At 40.3% G+C, this 21129-nt stretch overlaps 1 protein-coding gene across 2 annotated transcripts in view; it reads left to right on the top strand.

The window, feature by feature from the left end:
* GPC6 (glypican 6) overlaps positions 1-20543 on the top strand; it is an 807879-nt gene extending 787336 nt beyond the window's left edge. For both annotated transcript variants that reach the window (XM_080577232.1, XM_080577233.1), the window contains 3 exons: positions 5239-5375; positions 15133-15308; positions 15766-20543. In XM_080577232.1, coding sequence (XP_080433358.1) covers positions 5239-5375; positions 15133-15308; positions 15766-15968 — 516 coding nt within the window. In that variant the 3' untranslated portion in view covers positions 15969-20543. The remainder of the gene's footprint in view (positions 1-5238; positions 5376-15132; positions 15309-15765) is intronic.
* The last annotated feature ends 586 nt before the right edge of the window (positions 20544-21129 follow it).

The raw sequence follows: 21129 nt of genomic DNA, 5'->3' as shown, positions 1-21129 counted from the left end.
CAGCACCTCATCAGAAACATCCACTTGAAACATCTGAGAGGCTGCGCTGCCACTTGCCAGCCCACAGTGTGCCACACAGAGTGGCACCCTAGTCCATCAGAGAAGCAGTGTCCAGTGAGTAGCAAGAAACATTTGTACTTCTTTCCAAGGCATAAAGGCTTAACCTTCATCGAGATTTTGCATTGAGATGTTTCTGAGCATCCCCAGGGAGAAGGTATCAGCAGAAAGGCAAGCTGCATATCCTGCTTGCATTTCAAAAAGAAAATCTGCCAGAACTTGCAGAATAAACCAAAAAAGCATGATGTAAAAGTGTCAGTAAGAAGGAAAAAAGAATGCTAATAACCATTTGTACTTAATATCAGCAAGACTCTTGTATTTCATTTATTGCATTGAACCAGGGTCAGTTCTGGACACATTCCAGCATCTTTGAACACTGTTTTTGCTTCTTGTAAGACTCCTCTGACTATCTGTGAGAGTAGGGATTATGTTGGGGGGATAATAAACTGGAAGGACTCTGAGATGGACTTCCTGTGGGGGAAGGAGGAAGAAATAACAGAAAATACTTTAAATATATATATATTTGGGGGCATCACCTTTAAAATTTGCTTTTTGGCCCACATTGCTTCTGGACACGTTATCCCCCTGCCGAGGAAGTATGTCTCCATCAGAAATTAAACCAAAGCAGATTCTATGGGAAATTAGCTGCTGGCTTCACAAGCAACAGTCTTTTTTGGATCTTTCCTGCTTTATGAAAAACCATCATTTCACTTTTAGTTTTGCATGATATTTTAGATGCATTTCTGAATTATCCTGGTGAGTTTTTCAATTTATCCAGATGTCCTGAGCTAAAACAAGGAATTCTAAGGTCTGATACCGCCAAAATGATGGGCTTGCTATGGGCTTGCTTTTTAGCTCACCTCCTTCCTCTGGAGTCCAAGGTGAGTAAAGAAGACAAAAAAGTTGGTCTGCTTTATTTACCTGCTTAAAATTGAGCCTGTGCTGGCAGGATTGGAAGTGAGCTCATAGGCGGTGGTGTTAAGTTCTGCTGAGGAATTGTACAGCTTAAATGACTGCCCTGATCAGAGAAAGTCAGTGGCAGGAGTAAGAAATTAACTGTATTTCTCATTATAGGGCGTGTAACTATACCATTTTCATGACTCTGGACATGAATTTCTCTTTGGAAATGATGCAAATTTGTAACTTTTCTTACCTATAGAGTAACATCTTCCTTCTGATAGCAATTGTAGATAAAAGCCTGGCTATTTTAATATCCATTTCTATGTATCCCCAGGTAAAAAGAAAAAAAATGTAACTCTTTGCACAGCTCTTGATATATCTTTTTTTCTTACGAAAGTATTGCAACTCAAAATAAATTTAGTACCTTCAAAGTAGCTGAAGAATAATTCAAAATAATGGCAGGGCGGCATCAGGGAGACAGCCAGGAACAGTCACACTAACTGAGACCAAGGAGATCCAGCTGTCTTAATTCAAGTAAATGTCTGCCAGAGAAAGTGGGAAGGAAATATGTAAAATATCAAAATCGCAGACTTCTTGTGTTTAAATGTTTCCACAGAAATCTAACTAAGCTTGAAAGTTAATCTTTAATTCAAAGCACGGGAAATACCAAGGAATCATTTACATGGCCACAGATCACTAGGGGATGGAGTAGTCTGACTTCATAAATCACAAGCAAGCAATGTTAACTGAACCCTTAGTGGCTTTTACCTCATTTTCAAGGGACTGTACATCTATTGCCTGTTTTTTATATGCTGGCAGTGATCAAAACAATGTACAGTGGGACACATGTAACTTTGGGGACTAATAAGAGACTTTCTGAGGCTATGCTTGAGGAGATCCCAAAACTGAAGGTACTGAAACCCACAGGCAAAAGTTTTACTTATCATTGCAGTTGTTGCAGCACCCAATTCTATTCTGCATTTAAAATTACATTAGAAATACTTCAAAGTCATTGCCTCATTGCGCTCCTGGACATCTAGTGTCATCTAGAGAGATCTGCAAATGGTAACCTCTCTCTAAGCTGTAATCATTTTTGCTATTGCTGCCTTTTGTGAGTCATGTAAATGTCTCCCTCTCCCCAGGCTCTAAAATGGGAATGACACCTCACAGGAATACTTGGGAGATTTATTCAGCTGTCTTTTACCAAAACCTGTTGGTAAAGTAAGATTTTCTTTAGCAGATGTACTTCTACAATGCAAATATATATATATATATATTTATTGTTAGGAAATTTAATAATGTGTTGTCTATACGCAGTATACATAACGAGCATGCCAACATTATTTAATATCTTTGAAAGTCATTGGGGATTGGAAGTCCTTGTTTTAATTTTCAGAGCGTATTTCTAGAGAGCCTGTGAACAGTAAGAACCTCTCTTAATCTTTTATTGAATTGTCTGAAAATATGAGGTTTGTACTCCAAATTACAGGAGCTGGGGAAAATCACTTTCCAATGGGTGTTGACTCACGTGTGGTTCAGAATATAAGTCTGTAGTTCTAGAATGCCAGATCTAATTTGGTTACAGTAAGAATCTGAATATAGCTCTTAACATCCAAGGTTTGAATAACTTGAAATAACTTCCAGATAGCCATGAAGTTACTGCTCTGAAAACTAATTACTCACCACCAATATCTATCAGTTTGCTTTTGTAAATGGTTATTCAGGAGAGGTAATAAATGAGAAAATCTGTTGCCTTGCATGTCTTATTACCCAAGATTATACGGATGGACCTACAAACCCTCCCTACATGACCTTTTCCCTACACTGCCAGCAGTTTCAGTAGGATTTCTCTATCTGATTTACTGGCCTATGGTGGTTTTACTCGGGTGGGCGGCCGAGCTCCACCTCAGCCGCTCCTTCTCGGTCCCTCCCTGCCCCTGCTCCACGCGGGGTCCCCCCCACGGGATGCCGTCCTTCCCGAACTGAGCCTGCGGGGGCTGCCCACAGGCAGCAGCTCTTCAAGCACTGCTCCCACACGGCTCCGTACCACGGGGTCCATCCCCCAGGAGCAAACTGCTCCAGCACGGGTCCCCCACGGGTGGGCGGCAGCTCCCCCCAGACCCCTGCTCCTGCGTGGGCTCCTCTCCACGGGCTGCAGCTCCGGCCCGGGGCCTGCTCCTGCGGGGGCTCTCCATGGGCCGCAGCCTCCTCCAGGCCACATCCACCTGCTCCACCGGGGCTCCTCCACGGGCTGCAGCGTGGAGATCTGCTCCGTGTGGGACCCATGGGCTGCAGGGGGACAGCCTGCTCCACCAGGGGCCTCTCCACAGGCCGCAGGGGAACTGCTGCTGCCTGCCTGGAGCACCTCCTGCCCTCCTGCTGCACTGACCTTGGGGGCTGCAGGGCTGTTCCTCACTCCTCGCTCTCCCAGCTGCTGTGTGTAGCAGCATTTTTTTTCCCCTTTCTTAAATATGCTCTCACAGAGGCGCAAACAACATCGCTTGTTGGCTCGGCTCTGGTCAGCACTGGGGCCCTTATCTAACATGGGGCAGTTTCTGGATTCTTCTCACAGAAGCCACCCCTGTGACCCCTCTGCTACCAAAACCTTGCCACATAAACCCACTACACAGCCTAGCAGAAGTTTACACAGCTCTCTGTGAACTCCAGGCAGTTTATCCAAGTGGCATGTGCTGTTCAGCTGTACCACCAGTGACGCTGGGGTTTTTATCTTTAGCGTGCACAGAAGGGGAAGAGCAGGGGCTGCTCTCTACCTGCTGCCCAAAACCCCTGGTCCCATGGACCAAATAGATCAGGCAGGGCAGGCATCCCGAGACCATCCCCACTGCTGATGAAGGCCTGCTCACAGTCTGTAAACTGGAATTTTATTTTTGGCTTGTCAGGGCTCTCCTACTGAGACTTTACAGGCTTACAAATGCTGCTGGTGTCTGTGATATGAAAACACAGCAACGAGGGCTTGGCAGAGGGTATGGAGGAGATTTATAAGATTTCTATCACGGCGAGAAATACTGTCAACAATTCACGCAGGCAAATACTGTCCTACTTATTTCTTACGGATGAAAATGTGTGTGGTGCTTCTGAAATAACATCCTTGGATGTTTCCATCTCCTGGCATATAAAGTGACACTCTACAGGGTTTAAGCACTGCAAAGCAGTGTGGGCCATTTGCTCAGAGAGCTATCATGTCTTCAGAACAAAAGATAAAAGAGATAAATAGCCAAGTACAATATTGTACCTCAACAACCTAAAAGCCAATCTCAGAACAGAATGGAACAATGGAGGGCTTTTATTTCTCATTTTTTTAAAGAATAAAGCTCAGTGATTTCCTTTGAAAGCTATTCAACAAGCTCCCCTAAATCCTATTACAACTTAATGTGAAATGCATCTGTTTCCATAAGAACAACAGTGGCACCATTCATCCTTTGTAGTCTGTCCTTTGTTGTGTTCTCTATCTATTCTTGTAGATTTTTCCACTCTAGTAAACCAAACGCAAAACAAGAACTGATAACGTTTCAGCCAGAGCATGTATTAAGTTGGTGCTGGAAATTCAGTTTATTCCTGCTTGCTGCCTGAATCATGCCAAATTAAATTATTGTTCAAGAGGGAGTTTATAACATAAAGGAACTGTTCTGATACTGTCCCAGCATTTCTTGAATGTGAAGTCTGTATCCAGCTACAGATATTTGTCTCTATCTAGTAGCAAAGACGGATATAGTCTCTGCATGCCTATATATGCATAAACCTCTCATTGTTAGCAAAATCCAAATGTACTACAATGTATTCAGCCTGTGTGTCTTAAATCAGTTGAACATCAGCCCAGCACTGCATCATTTTTTTAGAACCTGCACATATAGTTCTAAGTATAATATTTATTTAAGGCATGACCGAGCTGGTGGGCAAGACATTTTATCTGATGAACACTATTTAACTGAATTGACATTCAGCAGACAGCGAGGCATATTAATTCTTAGAAAGATATATATTTAGAAAACCTTAGACAAATTGAGAATAGAAAGAGCAAGATGTAACATGCTTTTTATTAATGTCTTGCCTGTGGAAAAAGGTGAATTTGATTATTTGTATTCTCTGAACCCAAAGGCACTGTGCCTTGCTCATAAATAGAGGAGTTTAGGTTTTAGCACCATCAGTCCTTTTAACCTCCACCATCATTTATTATGGAATTAAACAACATATTATTTACAATGATAGCTAATATGGCTGATGTGTTTTAACCAGTTTTCCCTTTCATTGTCTCTTAATCAGGTAACAGACATTAAAGAAAAACTAAAGCTCTCTAAAAAGTTCTGGTCAACATTCCCCTACACAATCTGCAAGGACGAACGAGTGACAGCCGGTTCGTTAAATGAGGAGGACTGCTGGAACGGCCATACCAAGGCAAGGTGAGGTGGACCCTTTCTCATCGGACTTGGTCCAAATCCCCATCAGGCCTGAAGCAATCACAAAATGGAGGGAATTTTACAAAGCTATTTGTAAGAGCAAAATAGAAATGGGGAGAACAAGTAATTGTTCACACGTAGTTTGCAGCTGAGATTACCTATTGTCAAGGTGCCATTAAAGCTAGAGTGTGAGTAACTGTAAATGTGCACAGCGTGCCAGCATGTGAACACAGAAAATGTTCACTGGTTCAGCTCCAGAAAGATAATTTATACTGAGATTTCAAAGAGCTCTTTAGCTCCATTTAGTATCCCTGTGTTGGGACTGACAGCTTGTGAAGCAATTGCACTCTTGGGATACCATACTAGGATGAAGCAGAAATTGGAATTTTGGCTCTATTTACAATTGGCTGGCAAAGCTTAGGGCTATTTGCTGTGGGGGAAAAAAAAAAAAAGAGAGAGAGAGAGAGAGAGTCAGAGAGAGAAAGAAAAGAAAGAAAGGAAAGGAAAGGAAAGGAAGGAAGAAAGAAAGAGAGAGAGAGAAGAAAGGGGGGAAAAGAAAAGAAAAAGAGAAAAAAATGGCCAGCAGAGAATAAATATAATACTCATAGTTATCTTGTGCAGAAGGCTTGACCTTATGTTACTTTATCAAAAACACTAGGTCATCTGCCTTTTTTATGTGATGACTTTTCTGTGAGTTTTAATTTCGAGGTTTGCATGTCTCTGGCTTTGGCCAGGCTGGTGCTAGCTGATGAGCAGTGTCTCCAAGTGTCCTAATGTGGATTCATCAGCAGACAAAGGAGAGGATCTGATTAACCCTGCAGAGAAAGGGAGAGAAGGATTGACTCAAGGAGTATAATAGGGACAGTCTGGTCTTGGGTCTGCAGCTGTAGCCTGTGACTTTGAGGAGACAGGAGGAGTTGAAGGGTTTGAGTGTCCAGTGAGTGCTGTTTCTAGAGAGTAGTAACACCTCTTCCTCTTTATCTTCCTTTTACCCGATGATACAAATGAAGCTATAATTTAAATTAAATAAAAATAAATAAAAATTTTAAAAAAATAAAAACAACCCAGTAAGAAAAAATAAAAGCTAGACAAACACATAAAATATAAAAACTCAGTGCAAATAACAGAACATAACAAAAACTCACAAACCTGTTAAGTATCATTTTGCATGGATGGCTGGGTAGGTGGGTGGATGGACAGATACAAAGACGGGTGGCACCCATGCCACTACCTCGCCAGTTTTATGAGAAACACACTACAGGGAGAGGTCTTGCAGTGAATACATCCCTTTCACTATGCCTTACTGCATAATGCTCAGAATAATTCATTTCACAGACCAGAGCAGAGAGCTGTATGGGCTGCCGCTAGTCCATTCAACCCACCTTGAGATGCACATGAAAAAATCTGTCCAAAAGCAGGAGCACTCTTACAGGCCGCTGCTCCATTCCTTCGTCCCAGATCCAGGGAAAGCCCCTGGGGACTCTGACAAAGACACCTGAGAGGAGCGTCTGGCTGTTACAGCATTCATCACAAAGGAACAGCGTGAAGAGAGAAATAAAGATGTGTTTTTACCTTCCTCTATAATATCTGTTCTCATAGGTGTGCTTTGTAAGCTATGACTCCAGGCTGGCATGCTGCAGTGGTTAAACAGAGTTTCCAGGCCTCACAGCTGGGTACCAAGTGTCACATCAGGACGCACACATTAATAAGAGATATATGCTGCTCTTTCTACAAAAGAGCAGTCAAACCAACCTGCTAATGTCCCTCCTGCTTCCCACAGCCAGTGATAGAGTTTGTACCACATCTAGCAAATACTTTTCATCTCTCTTGTGCGCTAAAGGAACTAGCAAGAGCTCCAACTTTGGGGAGGGTTTTGTAGGTTCATTTTAAGCTTTTCATCCTCCTTTTGCAGAATTTACCATGTGGGAAACCTGGTTGTTTTCATTAGATTAATGTTCCGGAGTGGTTAAGAAAATCTATCCTCTGCTGATAATCTCCTTGATTAATTTAACACAGGCATTCCACTGGATGCAGAACCATAGCTTCACAGCATCACCTGAAAGCACAGTCTCAGCAGAACTAACCACAGCTCCTCTATTTGTTTTCTATTTTGCATGCATTCACAAAGGAAATGCATAATCATAATCTTAATAACAGAATTCAATAAATGCTTCAGGTGGAAAGAATAGTAATGAATCAGAGAGATACCATAAGATGTCATGGCCTGTATATGAAATAATATTGAAAATGTAATTAGCTTGATATGGAAAATCACCTCCTGACTCGTGAACAAAGATATTTACTGCGGCGTAAAGAAAAATCATAAATGTTTCCATAACCATATTGACTACCATCTGATAGCAAACACTAGTTTGAAAGAACAAGGGTAGCAATATCTGGCCACTCTGCATATATCTACTTTTGTTCATTATGTAGTCTGTTACAAGCAACCTTGTGCTACAAAAAGAGTTGCATTTTGAGTTCCAGAGAATATGATAGCAGCTCATAAGAAAATAAAAGGAAGGGAAGGCAAGGCAAGGCAAGGCAAGGCAAGGCAAGGCAAGGCAAGAAGAAATTTAATCACTTCCTGTTTTCCCTAGATATTAGTACTACAAATGAAAAGACAACATGTTGTTGGTTACTGCTGGGAAAGGAGATTGTTGCTGGGTTTTGGTCAGAACTTGTGACTGTATAAAGAATTAGAAACTGAATTGCCAGATACAGGTTATGCTTCATATTTCATTTTACACATCGCCCTCCAATGCTGCTTTTGCAGGAAAAAAAAAAAAGTTACAAACCTGAGATCACACAGAATGAAAGCTAGGCTTCCTCCTGAGAGAGACATTACACCAAGGTCACTTGTGGTTATTGCAGTCCCCAGATATCGCACTGTTGCCATGATTAATTTGCAGTGACACCAGCAGGGGCTAAATGAAGTTTTCCAATTCACAAATAATCATGGAGTAACAGAGTGATCCATTATGGCGTTCTGGAAGGGTGCACTTGGCATGTTGCTGATCCTCTGTGAAGAGAGGTTTTAATCAGGTCACATCAGGTAGAAACCAGGTGCTGTGCAAATGGGAAAACATTCATTAGGTGGATGAATCTCTTTTTTGGAAAATCAATTTAAAAAAAAAAAAAAAGATACTTCAGACAAAGTGCCTTTCAGAGAGATGCCAAGCAGAGATTCCCATCATATCCGTATTCATTAAAAAAAAATGAACATAATTTTACGTTTAAATAATGGTTGTCTTCTGCCAGATGCAGAGACAGATTTTTTTAACACATTTAGAACCTAAAACCATCATTAAGACCAAACTTTAGAAATGTAGCTCCTCTCCTACCTGCAAATAAATCCTTAACAACAGCTGATAACATCTTCACTAATACATGTTTTCCAGAAATTAAGGGAATTTCCCAGGAATTTAGGAACTCAAGCTTTAGGAGGATCTACACTGAATCCCAGATATTATTCCTTGAATAAACCAAGTGATTGTTACTGCAGTGAGAACACTACCCAAATCTGCAACCACTCTGATGGCTGGGAGAAGGGCATCAAATTGCTCCAACCACCCTCAGCCAACTGGGTTTAACCAACCTATGTGAGAGATGGTACTTATGTCAAGAACACATAGATAAAAGCTAAAAAAGCTAAAGAGAGCTCTTAAAAAAAAAAAAATACTGCAATTTTCAGTGTTAAATACAAAACTAAATGGTATTTCAGCAAAATGAGCAAGGACCAAGTCTCAGCCAGCATGAATTTTTCTCCTCATGCTACATGTGGGTGAGCACCTACTCCCCTTGCAGAGATCCTGGTGAATCTCAGCTGGGAAGAAGCACTGACCAGAGCAGTGCCTGCCCTGAGCAAGTGACTCTTTGCGGGCCAGCAAGGCTTGCAAAGAGAATGAGCAGAATGTGCTTTACCCAGGTAGGCAAAGATAACCATTTAGTGCCACCAGTGGAAGTGTGAATAAACCACTTCCTGGTAAGTGCAAAAACTGCCTATTCTTAACTGCTGGCTCTAGTTTATTTTTGTGGTTTCTTTAAAAAAAAAAAAAATGGCAGATGAACAATTCCCTCCTTCTGGCTCCTCAAGCTTTGCTCCAATGTGGTTAAGAAATTATTAAAATACTGAAAACATCCTTTGAGGGTTACCTCCTGAGCAAACAGATTCAGATGAGGTGATCTAGTTAGCCAAACTAGCTAGTTTTCCACTGCACTTATCGTTCTGGACCAGCTGTGACTGCCTACCCTCATCTCAGCCTGAGTAAGCTTGTGCTGGATTTTGTGCTGTATTGCCTACAGTTCTGGGCACCTGGAAAAACTCCAGTACTGCCGGCGTGGGATGCTCCAGTTCTACTGCAAACAGCTGCCATGGTGGCAAAATATGGAGAACATTGCCCTTAAAGGCAGATGTCTTTTAAAAAACAGAATGTTCCTCTTTTTTTTTTTTTTTTTTTTTTGTGTGTGTGTGTGTGTTGTGGTTTTGGTCTTGTTTTGGGGTTTTAGTTTGTTGTTTTGTTTTGTTTTTTGATAGCTACAGCTTTTATGTAAATGGTCAGAAAGATTTATCAGCCATTTTTAGACATAAAAAGGAAGCAAACACCCTAGAACATTAAATTGATATTAAAGGAGGGGGGAGAGGGAGAGAGAGTGGTTTTAAATAGGCTTTGTGGTGCTTGGCTATGGTGTGCCAAAAAACATTTTTGTTGTCTCTGCTGAGACAAGCAAGAACTGCAGAAAGGCTAAGAGGAACACAAAGCATTAATATTTTAGAAAACAATGTAAATTACACTAAACTCCTGACATAGCTGAACAAGGAGCAAACAGCAGAAAACAAACAGCATTGTTCAGCTTCTCTATAGTCAGAGGACTAAGAATGCTGGGTTTGGGGGTTTTTTATTTGTTCTTTTGCTAGGAGAATGCAAAGAAAAGACACAAATTCAGGTTGGCATGATTTTGGTTTGTGGCTTTTTTTTCATTTATAATGGGCATACAGCTCTTGTAATGGCCAGGCACACATAAAGATCATTAGTGAGCGCAGAAGCAGCAACAAAACTTTAAATTCACAGGGGTGTCTCCACTTACAGAACTGCAGCAAAAGCAGCTGTGTGCAACAACTTTGCCCAGCCTGCAACAAATCTTCTGTCAAAAAGTGGTCCCAAGGCAAGACTTCCAATTCAGTGCGACTTAACCCTACCTCGCACACATCAAAATGCTTCTGTCAGAACATGTGCTGGGATGCTTCTCAGAGGCTGCCACTCAAGAAACACCATGGGCTGCATGTTTCCATATCTGTACCAGTCCTTTAAAGAAGGAAAACCAATTCAAAGATATTTGCATTCAATATAAGCTTTTCTGATTTTTTTTTTGCCCCTGAGGAAGTAGGTAAACTAGTTCAGTAATGAAGGCAGAATTCAGCTTCACATTCAGACATGTAAATTCACACATTTAAATACAGATGCCTATGAGTGAGCTTACAGACAATAAGGAGTCAAATGTGTTGCCCAAGCTAGAGTAGACAGATATGACACGGGAGACTACCTGCTAGAGATGGGGCAAGACCTGCTAGAGCATTTTAAAAAATCACCCATGTTAAGGTGCCTGAACAGAGACCCAATATCCAGTCAGTGTTGCAACTGCCTAAACACTCTTAGCTACTGCTATGTGAGATGCTGTCATGAAGATATCTTCATGAAGCTGGCAAATAAGACACTGGACCTATGAGATATTCAAACCTTACTGGGGTGATAGTAGGACACCGAAAGGGACACCTTTTAGATAAAGTGGCACTCAGCACTCAACACACAACACACTTACTTAAAGAAAGGCACCTAATATCATGTTAGATGCTCCAGACATCCAAGACCTCCCCATCAAGCCTATAGATATGATGCAGGACCTATGGGAAAACCTCACCTTTCAGGGCTGGTAACCAGAGAAGAGGAGGAATAACCAAGAGCAACTGAAATTGTACCAGATGTCTATGTTTGTGCAACTAAACCCCAGCAGATGAAATCTAATGAACTAGTCAAAGACATGTAGGACCCCAACACGTCTCCCTACACCACTGATGAATATGCCTCTGGCTAATGTTGGCTAGATTGTTAGTCAGGCATTGGAACAGGTTGCCCAGGGAAGTGGTGGCATCTCTGTCCCTGAATGTGTTCAAGGAACGGTTGGACCTGGTGCTTAGGGACATGGTTTAGTGGGTGACATTGGTGGTAGGGGGATGGTTGGACCAGATAATCTTGGAGGTCTTTTCCAACCTTAATGATTCTGTGATTCTGTGATTCTATGATTCTATTTTTTATGACATCACGATGACCAGATCTGGCGAGAGTGGTACTCTGCTCATATTCACACACGTGTATGTAGACATAAGTTTTGATACCTACGGAAACCTAAAGATGAGTTCTTAGCCTAACCCTTATTTTTTTTTTTGTCGTAAATGCCGAGAGGTTCATTTGCCTGCGATTTTAAGTATCCACCTAACTTTTAGGTGATTAGATGGTGATGGATTTCTTGCGATCCACATTCAGTATGGCTAACTTGCCCATCTAGGTTAAGGTGCACCACACCATTCTCATGAGAGGTGAACCAACCTGGAGAGCACATCTTGGGGGCTAGCTGTACTTGTTGGCTCCCATCTTTCCCCACCACATACCATACCAGAAATCTAGGGACATCTGTGCCAAAATTAGATGTCTGCATTATTCATGCTGGATCACAGTTTCATGTTCTTAATGTGAAAACTTCTCTGAGCCATGCTGATATGATTTTTAAATGCCTGAAGTTTGATGAATTTGCTTAAAGCTTGATGAATTGATCTGTGTGATGCTCCCTGTAGAAATGTTAACACTCATCTTACCTAAAAACAGATTTAGGCAGTAAAGTCTAGATTTGCATGCCTTATTTGATAATTAGATGTGGAATAGTCAAGCCCAGTTTATGTTGAAACAACGCTTTCCGTCACATCTTATATTTTCCCTTTTTAGAAACGTTTTCTCTTACAGACCTACTGTAATGCAGCTGTTGGTTCTGCATCCCCAGCACTTCATATAAAACCATCCATATTTTCAAATAAGTTTTAAAATGTCTCCTTTGTATATCATTTGTTGCAGTTTATCCTTTGAAAGCGATTGTAGTTCCTCCATGCCAGGAATGTTTTGGGGATCATCAGATCCTGATGCAGATACTGGCAGGGGGTGACAGACTGAAATCACTTTCTATAACTGAAAGAACTGGCACATTTAAAGTTAGATGATCTTCAGAAGGACATCTGACCCGCACTGATCACAGAATGTGAACCTCAATAAAAAGCAAACACCAGAGCACTCTCTAACCACATTAAGTCTCCAAACTAGCTCATATTCTCTCCATATAAAAAGCTTACTTAAGAAGTCACTACATTCTTCTTTTATTATTGACAATAAGACAAGAGGAAATCAAACATAAATCAGTCAAAGAAAGCCTGTGAACTGCAGTTCACAGCTAGCCATAGCTTCTCATGGATGGTTTGCTATAAAGAGCAGCTAACTCTTCATAAAAAAGGAAAGCAATCCACACAAATGCTCAGAGATTTAAGATCACTTTTAGCTGCTAATAGCTATGGCCTTTGTTATGGACAAGATACTGGGCAAGATCAACATCTTCTCCAAGCCGGTAGGGCAATGCTTATATTCTTACTTTTTTTAATCAACTGCACCTTGAAGTCACTGATTTACTTCAAGGCTGAGTAATTTGTCTACAGCAGCCATTTCATTTGTAGAGACGTGTGACAGATGGAGGTGCTGTTCCTTTGCAGCTCAGAGCTTTCCTGCGTGCCAAGGTCTCCATCCTGCTGCCTCCAGGCAGCTCTGCAAAATTATTTCCAATTTCTATCTTTGGTGATTTGATTCATAACATTGCAGTCTGCAGTCATTTGTGCTAGGGGAGGTAGCTCTGTATTCTCAATGTAGTTTAGACTGTACCACAAGAGTCTGGATGGGATCCCTATAGCACTGTTATTTCTTGTTATGGTACCAGTGAAACATCAAGAAATGCAGTTTGAGGCTGGGTGTTTTTGGCAGTCATGTTTCGTTCTTCTGTGTTCACACTCCCCTGGGATTATTCTCATGTAGGCTTTCAGAGGCCACTGATGACAAATGAGTCTCATCTTGTGAAGCAAGCACCTATTATGATGAGACTAAACCCTTTCCTGTCTCAGCAAAGCAGTCATCATTCTGTGAATCTCCAGAAGCAATACAAAACTGATTTTTGCTTAACCATGACTTCAGTAGAAAGTCCTTTCTTCTTCCATACTTTCAAATTTTTTTTAAGGAATATATTTATTTTCCAGACCCGTACAAACAGAACACTGGCACCAGAGTCAAATTTGAATACAGATAGCGAATTAGATTGGCACCAGTAAGAGAGAAGTAAAATACTTTTAAAACTACATTTGGTACCAGACATCATGAAAGTTTGCCATTAGTAGACTAGACTGTTCTATGCACGCACATGAGGAGTTCTACAGACATCAGTAGGATAGCCTGTTTTGTAGGCTAATTACAAAATGCATCATAACCTGATAATGAACATGAGCAAAGGGTAGATCTGCCCCAAATCCCTTGCAACCTAAATATGAGACAAAGAAAGTAGATTAAAAAAGATAAGAGAGAACAGGGAAGCAGTGATACAGTATTTTCTCAGGATACAATGCCAGCACAGAGAATAATGTCAGCCTTTTATCAGCCCAGCAGCTGTAAAAGGCACAGATAATTTTTTACAGCAATTCAAAGTCAGAAATAAGGTAGCTTTGCAGATGCCTATAAGGAGTACCTATGAGTACAGAGAGCAGCAAGGGACAAAGTGTGCATACTTAACAAAAGATGATGGAGATTTTTACTGTAGAATGATTGGAGGAATAGGCTGATTTTCTAGGAGAGAGATCTGCAAAAACACTCTTGATCCCTGTGAGCCGCATAAGACTGCATTTGCCAAGGTCATAGAAGGGAATGCTGCAGTAATCAAGAAAAGATAAGCTAGAAGCCTGAATAAAAATTTCAGATATGTGGATGGATAGGAAATGCCATACCTTAAATATGTTATGCACGAAGTATGTGGAAGATGCACCCATAGCCCATTTGTAAGGAATAAGGACTGAATGAAAGAGAATACTGGAGTCTGGTGAATTACCACCACCATTTATAAGTCTGGATGTCAGATGTGCTGGAGTTCACTGTGGTCAAAAAAAAAGAATGTGAGGAAGGACTGGAGAAGAAAATGAATTAAGTACTTCCTTTAATCAAGGAGGGTATAAGGCCTCAAGATTGGCTTCTGAACTATCTCAAAACAAATACACTATATATAACAAAGGAGTTCATAATTTTTAAGCACCAAGAAATAAAAACAGAAGAATGCACGGCTGGATGTTTAACTTAGTGCACAACTGTTCATATCAGTGCAGGATGTGCAGTGACTTACTGCTGGATGGTGAATCTCTTCCATAGATTACAGTCGGTGCACGTGCTGGGGAGTATGTGAATAGTTATGAGGTTGGAGAGCTTAAATCCTTTCTTCTTTCCACACAGCCAGGATACTTAAAAGAGCCTTTAGAGTCTGTAAAATTAAAAACATATTTTTAACATGGTTTCAGTGGAGCTGCTAAAGAACTGCGTAATCATTATTGGTGTCAAATTGCTTTGTAGAGCATTTACTGTTCAGTCTGTTTCTGCAATGTACTGCATTCAAACTAATCATTCACCCTACCATATAGATACTTGCCTGAAATTATGAATGATGGCTTGACCAACCAAATCAACAATCCAGAAGTAGATGTGGACATCACAAGGCCAGACACCTTCATTCGACAACAAATCATGGCTTTACGTGTCATGACTAACAAACTGAAGAATGCGTATAATGGAAATGATGTCAACTTCCAGGATACAAGTAAGAAACCATTAGCTGTCATTAAATAACCATATTTTTGAAATACATTAATAAATCATTCCCATTTAAATGGTTTTCCTTTGTGTTTGTGCTCTCTGCTTCTGACAACATAAAAAAAAGTCTTACTCTGTTCCACAAAATCCCAATTACATATTTGTTTCTTTTGCTTCCCTTGTTTGTCATCATATCAAGTGCATCAAAACACTGAGGGTTTTCCATTATGCTGTATTTCCATTAATTTCCATTAGGGGAGTCCACTCCTTTTTCAGAAGGGCATTTCAACACCTAATTAAATAACAGCAGCTTTCATTCGGATGCTTTATTGAATGAAAGTTACTACCCCAAATGCTTTCCCATGATGTTCATCCCCACCAGGGCACCGGGTGGGACAGGAACAAAGAAAGGGACAACAGCTTTAACCCAGGGCCCTCACCCTGTTTCTCTCATTATGCACCAGGTGATGAGACCAGTGGCTCCGGCAGCGGAAGCGGCTGTACAGACGACATCTGTCCCACTGAGTTCGATTTCATCACAACCGAAGCACCGCCTGTTGACTCCGACAGGAGGGAGGTGGAGGCTTCAGCCACGCAGCCTGGCCGGTCACTGCAGATGTTGCTTATCGTCTTCATCAGCCTCGTACTGCAGAGACAATGGAGATAATCCTGGATCTGGTCGGAGAAACTGTGTTTTAGCTACAGAAACAGCCAACTTCCTTCTTTTCTTACACTCTTGGACGATGGACCATGCCACAAACACTTGCAGTTTTCTATGAGAAGAGAGCAGTACTGCAACCTGCTTCCCTTTTTGTTTTCCCAAAGAGTACCAGGTGCCAGACTGAACTGCTTCCTGTTTTTTGCAGATATCTCTGAAGACAATGTCCAATCTTGAGAGAATTCTTTCTCAGATCTTTATTACAGAAGACTTTTTGAGCTTCACTTCCTTTTATGCTGCAGAAGTAAAAGGATCTTACAGCGATTTTTTTTTCCCTGATGAGAAAAAAAAAAAAAAAGGTGTGGGAGGGAAACCAAGAAAACAGTTTCTTTCTGAATTGGGCCTAACTCAAGTCTGCTGCATTTCAACTGAAAATCAACACAACAAAACAAAACAAAAGACAAGAAAGAAAAAAAAAATGCAACTGTTCTTCACTGACAGCCAGGTTTCTTTTAGGAACTTCTGTGGGATGATTCACGTCATCAGAATGATCATTGCTATAGGGAGGCAGTCTGGATTTTTTTCCGACACAAAAGTTTGTCTCAACGGTGAATGTCTTGCACTCCATCTGCCAACCACATCAGATTGGTATGAAGGTATAGAAAGTTGAAAAATAAGTTTATCTTTTAGTATGACAGTAACTCCACTAGCTTCAGAATATCATGTTACAATTTCTTAGGATTTAAATCTTAACACCCAGAAAAAAAAAAATGAAAAAAAAAGAAAGAAAAAAAAAGAGTAGTAGCACGATTTTGCCTAGCTTCTTTTAGTATTTATCCATGTTATACAATTGGCACAGATTTCCACATAGCTCACCATCAGCCGTGGTGGTAATGCTAAACAACTTTCCTGATAAATCTCCCCTCAAGGGTTTGGACAGAAAATAATCTCTTGTGATAAAATCTCTTTCCTTTTGTCACTGTTCTGACATCGATTAGGACTTTCTGCTACTATGTTTATTATCCTACCAAGATGGCAATTCTCTAATGGACTAACAACAGCGACTGGATCAATAGTGTGTTTCACATCTAACTACATCTTTCATATCAGTTAATTTCAGTATCACAAGGATTTCTTCTACAACTTTCAGAACAAACAAGTATATAGTACTGACATGGAGATTTCTTTCACTTTTTTAGTCTTAGTATGATCATCTATTTTTATATATATAAATATATATATAAATCACAGATTTTAACTTCTTAATTACAAGCTCAGGGTTGACACTTCTTTCTAAAGAAAAAAAATGTTTGGTCAACCAGCTCTTCTCTTTTTGTGCTACTCTGAAAAGCAACCCTTTAATGACTGGTCAGCATGAAAATCAAAGAAGAGAATTTTTTACATATCCAGTTGTCCATTTCTTAACAGGTTTGCAGGGTGGGGGAGAAAACCTCTCTCAACCTTGTGTATTTGTGTGAGCATGGGAGTTTGTGTGATAGGCCTAGAGAAGGACACGGATGTCATTTGTGAAGGCAATTTTACTTGCAGATTCTTCAAGGATACATTGCTTTAATAATCATTGCTTGGATGGCTGTGGTCCTGGATAGAGTTTCCGTGATTTGCATCTGGTTGTAAGACCTGAGATGGAAGCTATTTAAATCCTGGACAAATGAGTGTCAACAAGTAGACATCAAAGACTTCCCTCCTCCATCAGCCACAGACAAAGGGCTTCTGTGACAATTCTGTGTGGTGCTGAAATGATTCACCAGAAACTCATTTCCTGATTCTTATGGTGACTCTGGAAATGGTATAGACAAATTATGAAAACATTGCAAAGTCATCCAACCACATAACAATTTAACAACAGAGCAGGTAGATCATATCCATTGCAATCTCTTTTTCTTGTCAAATTATAATTAGCTATCGATTTAGGCATGAAATTAAAGTAGAAAACACACAGCACATTAGGATAAAGGATACTTAAGCACTTTTACCAAAAAGTATTTACAAACTATCTATACAGTATGTCTAAAAAAAGTATATTTTTTTTCATTTGTTTACTTTGCAGTATAATGATCTATTCTTCTTGGTCCAACCTAGTGTGCAGGAGTCACTGGCTAGATGTTCAGACCATGCATGTCCTACACCAGCCTTAGCAGTGTTTCCTGCAACTCCGTTGGCTCACTCTAGAGAGGACCTCATGATTCAGCACTTAATACCTTCAGAAAGTTAAGCAGTGTTTAAGCCATTTCTCACAGGCTTTTTTGTTGACCATGGTGCAGCAGGTACTGAGCAGAGGATCTTCTCTTTGAGTTTTGGTTCTTTGTGTTGTTTTTTGTTTGTTTGTTTTGTTTTGTTTTTTGCGAACTTGTATATACATCCTCCTACAAGGAGAGTCCTGTAAAATAAAACTCTCCCCGGTCCATCTCTTTCTACCGATATACACATCCTTTTTGCGCTATTCCTCCTCAGCAACCTTGTTTTAGAACAAGCTGAGTTTCATTTTTATTACCCCATTGTGTATTTATTCCATGGCAACTGATACTATTTCCATCAGCTTATTCTGGGCCTGGAAGTTTATTGACAGGTAATGAAATCCAGCCCCTGAGGCAGGTCCTCCACCGTAGCTGCTTCACACTGGTGGACTCCAAGGGTCTTTGTGTTAGGCTTGGCCTGGGGTTAGCTGGTCTGATGACTGTGGGTTTGATGGTCTGGTGTGTGAACTGGGTGTCCACTGTGCCCTCAGCTATTTGTAGACCTCCATGGATCATGGGCAAGGAGTAAGAGGGATTGCTAGGAACTAGGGGCTTGCTGATGGCTGTTCTCGGAGGGGGGTAAATGTCCTAGCAAGGAGGTTGCAGGAGGGGCCCCTCTCTGCTTGGGCTGAATCTTACAAACTGATGGTAAATAAACCCAACTGGTCTCTGCTGAAATGTGATTGTCTCGTGGGAGTTCTGTCAGAAATTTATGTCTTTCATATTATTCTTTTGTTTATTTTTCTACTATGCGTGGCAGTATCTTGTCAGGAGATGGAGATCCCTTTGCATGAAGTATTAGGCATACATTTCTTTAATAGTCCCAGAAGGTTGAATATTCTCTTTACAAGTTGTATTTCTCTGAGATTAAGAGAGCTATTAAATCTACAGAGCAAATGAAATTGGGGAGGAAGGAAAGAAAAGGAAGAACAGTCATGTTCATAAATGCGAGAATCTACATAATTTCCAGCACTTCTATTTGCACCTCCTTTACATCCAATAACTCTTCTTTTAAGGTAATTTTTTCATGTGCCACAATTCAAATATTTCTCTTCTGCTAACAGCTGGTAAAGGAATAATAAAGAAGACAATTACCTGTTCAAGAAAAAAGGACACCATTTCTAAGGAAAAATCCTTTTACTGTATAAACCCTTTATGCTGTGCAACCCGGTTCTTGCCTTTATATGTTCTTTAAAGAGGAGGTTCTTTAAAAATCAGATGCAATGAATCACATAGCCAGTGCTAAAGAGCCCTGCAAGGTTTTCCACTTCATTATTAATTAAATTGATTTTGCATTGGCCCAAATTTTTAGTGTTTAGTGTACTGCAGGTTTTTTCTACTGATGAATTTGTGCACACTCCTGTAACTGCAGAGCAAACTACCTGAGGTCTGGCTACATCTTAGGCATTTCAGAAAAGACAATCAGAAATAATTGAAAAGAGAGGATAGAAAATTCCCACTAAAGAGTAAGAACAGAAGAACCTGTGCCCCAGGGTTCTGTTAAGGGCTGATCTATCCCAGTTCCCTAAAAGCATCACAGACCTCTGTCCACAGAAAGCTCACAAAATCGGATTCTCAGTCATACAAATCAGCCCAGTTCTGTGTGATTTTAGCAAGGATCATTACAGCTGCACATTCCCACAGCTGTGTGAACCTGTTTGAGTTGCTTCCGTGCAAAATGGCTATGAGCAAGAGCTGTTCTTGGGAGGTAGGCTCCATGTACATGGTCTCAGCAGGTAGCAGTTGCCTTCATTTTGCTAACTGACCCTGAATCATTATCAAACGTAACTATACTTATTCAATGAGACTTTTTTATTACTTCAACATAAAAAGAAATAAGTTACAGCACTAATGCGAGTTGTGTTATTTGTTTTTAATTCACTCCCAAAGATAATCCATTAAAACTGAATACAGGAAATTGTAGAATGATTCTGATGGAAAAATCATGTTTCTACAGTTTCGTTATGGAAACAAACGTCTGGACAGACTTCAGATATTAAGAACAAATTCACATTTCTCAAACCACAAAGCTAGTATTTACTATATTAACCCACAAATTTTCAAACCTGCTAGATGAGAATGAATAGAATTAACACCAGTAAAACATAGCATCGCAAAAGCCCTAATTTCAAAGGGAAATTGAAAGGCTAAGACTTAGCTGTAGGGTTGAGAATATGTTGTCAAAATGCATTAGAACAGCAATGCATACTTTCAAGAAAATTGGAGCAGGTGATGCACCAAATAGGGCAATGTTTCCATTCCAGCTACTCACATGGTCTGTGATTATCGTATTAACATGTGTAATTATGAATCTTTTTTGAAAAAAATATTGATATTTTTGATTATGTAGCATTGATACTTAACAGCACAACATGGTTGAAAGGCTTCTGTCTCATGGCACACTGGAATTATTTTTTTCTGCTTATTTATCCTCCTTTATTCTGGCACCAGGATATCTGTGAGTTTTCATGCTTTAATCACTTTAATCATCCAGTGGTGTAGTTTGTTTATCAAATTAAGAACAGATGCATTACCAAAAGAAGTTGTCCTTTTTCTTGCAAAGGATGAGGAAAATAAAAGTATCTATTCATCATTAGAAATAAAAAAAAAGTACGGAATGTCAACCATTTATCTTAGATATAGTGGAGTACCTTCTGTCAGTACCTCTGAAGACCTTTTAATGCCAAATTTCCAGGGAAGATAAATGTACTTCCTCTGAAAAAGAAAAGAAAAAAAAAAAAAGTACAATTTTATGAAAAAAAAAATGTATAAGGCTTTTAGTTCCTAGTGGCAGGCAAGATGGGAAGAAATGTACCTTCTTCAAAGTGAGAGGCTAGTCATTTAGGCAGTTATGCTGCTCTCCCTCCTGGAGCTGCTTCTAACCCTGCCCAGGGCTCTGTTGAGCTCCCACTCAG

This window comes from Anser brachyrhynchus (genome assembly GCF_964034855.1).
Source record: "Anser brachyrhynchus genome assembly, chromosome: 1".
Classification (NCBI taxonomy): Eukaryota; Metazoa; Chordata; class Aves; order Anseriformes; family Anatidae; genus Anser; species Anser brachyrhynchus.
Note: the sequence above shows the minus strand (reverse complement) of the source record. Positions and strands in the feature narration are given on the sequence as shown.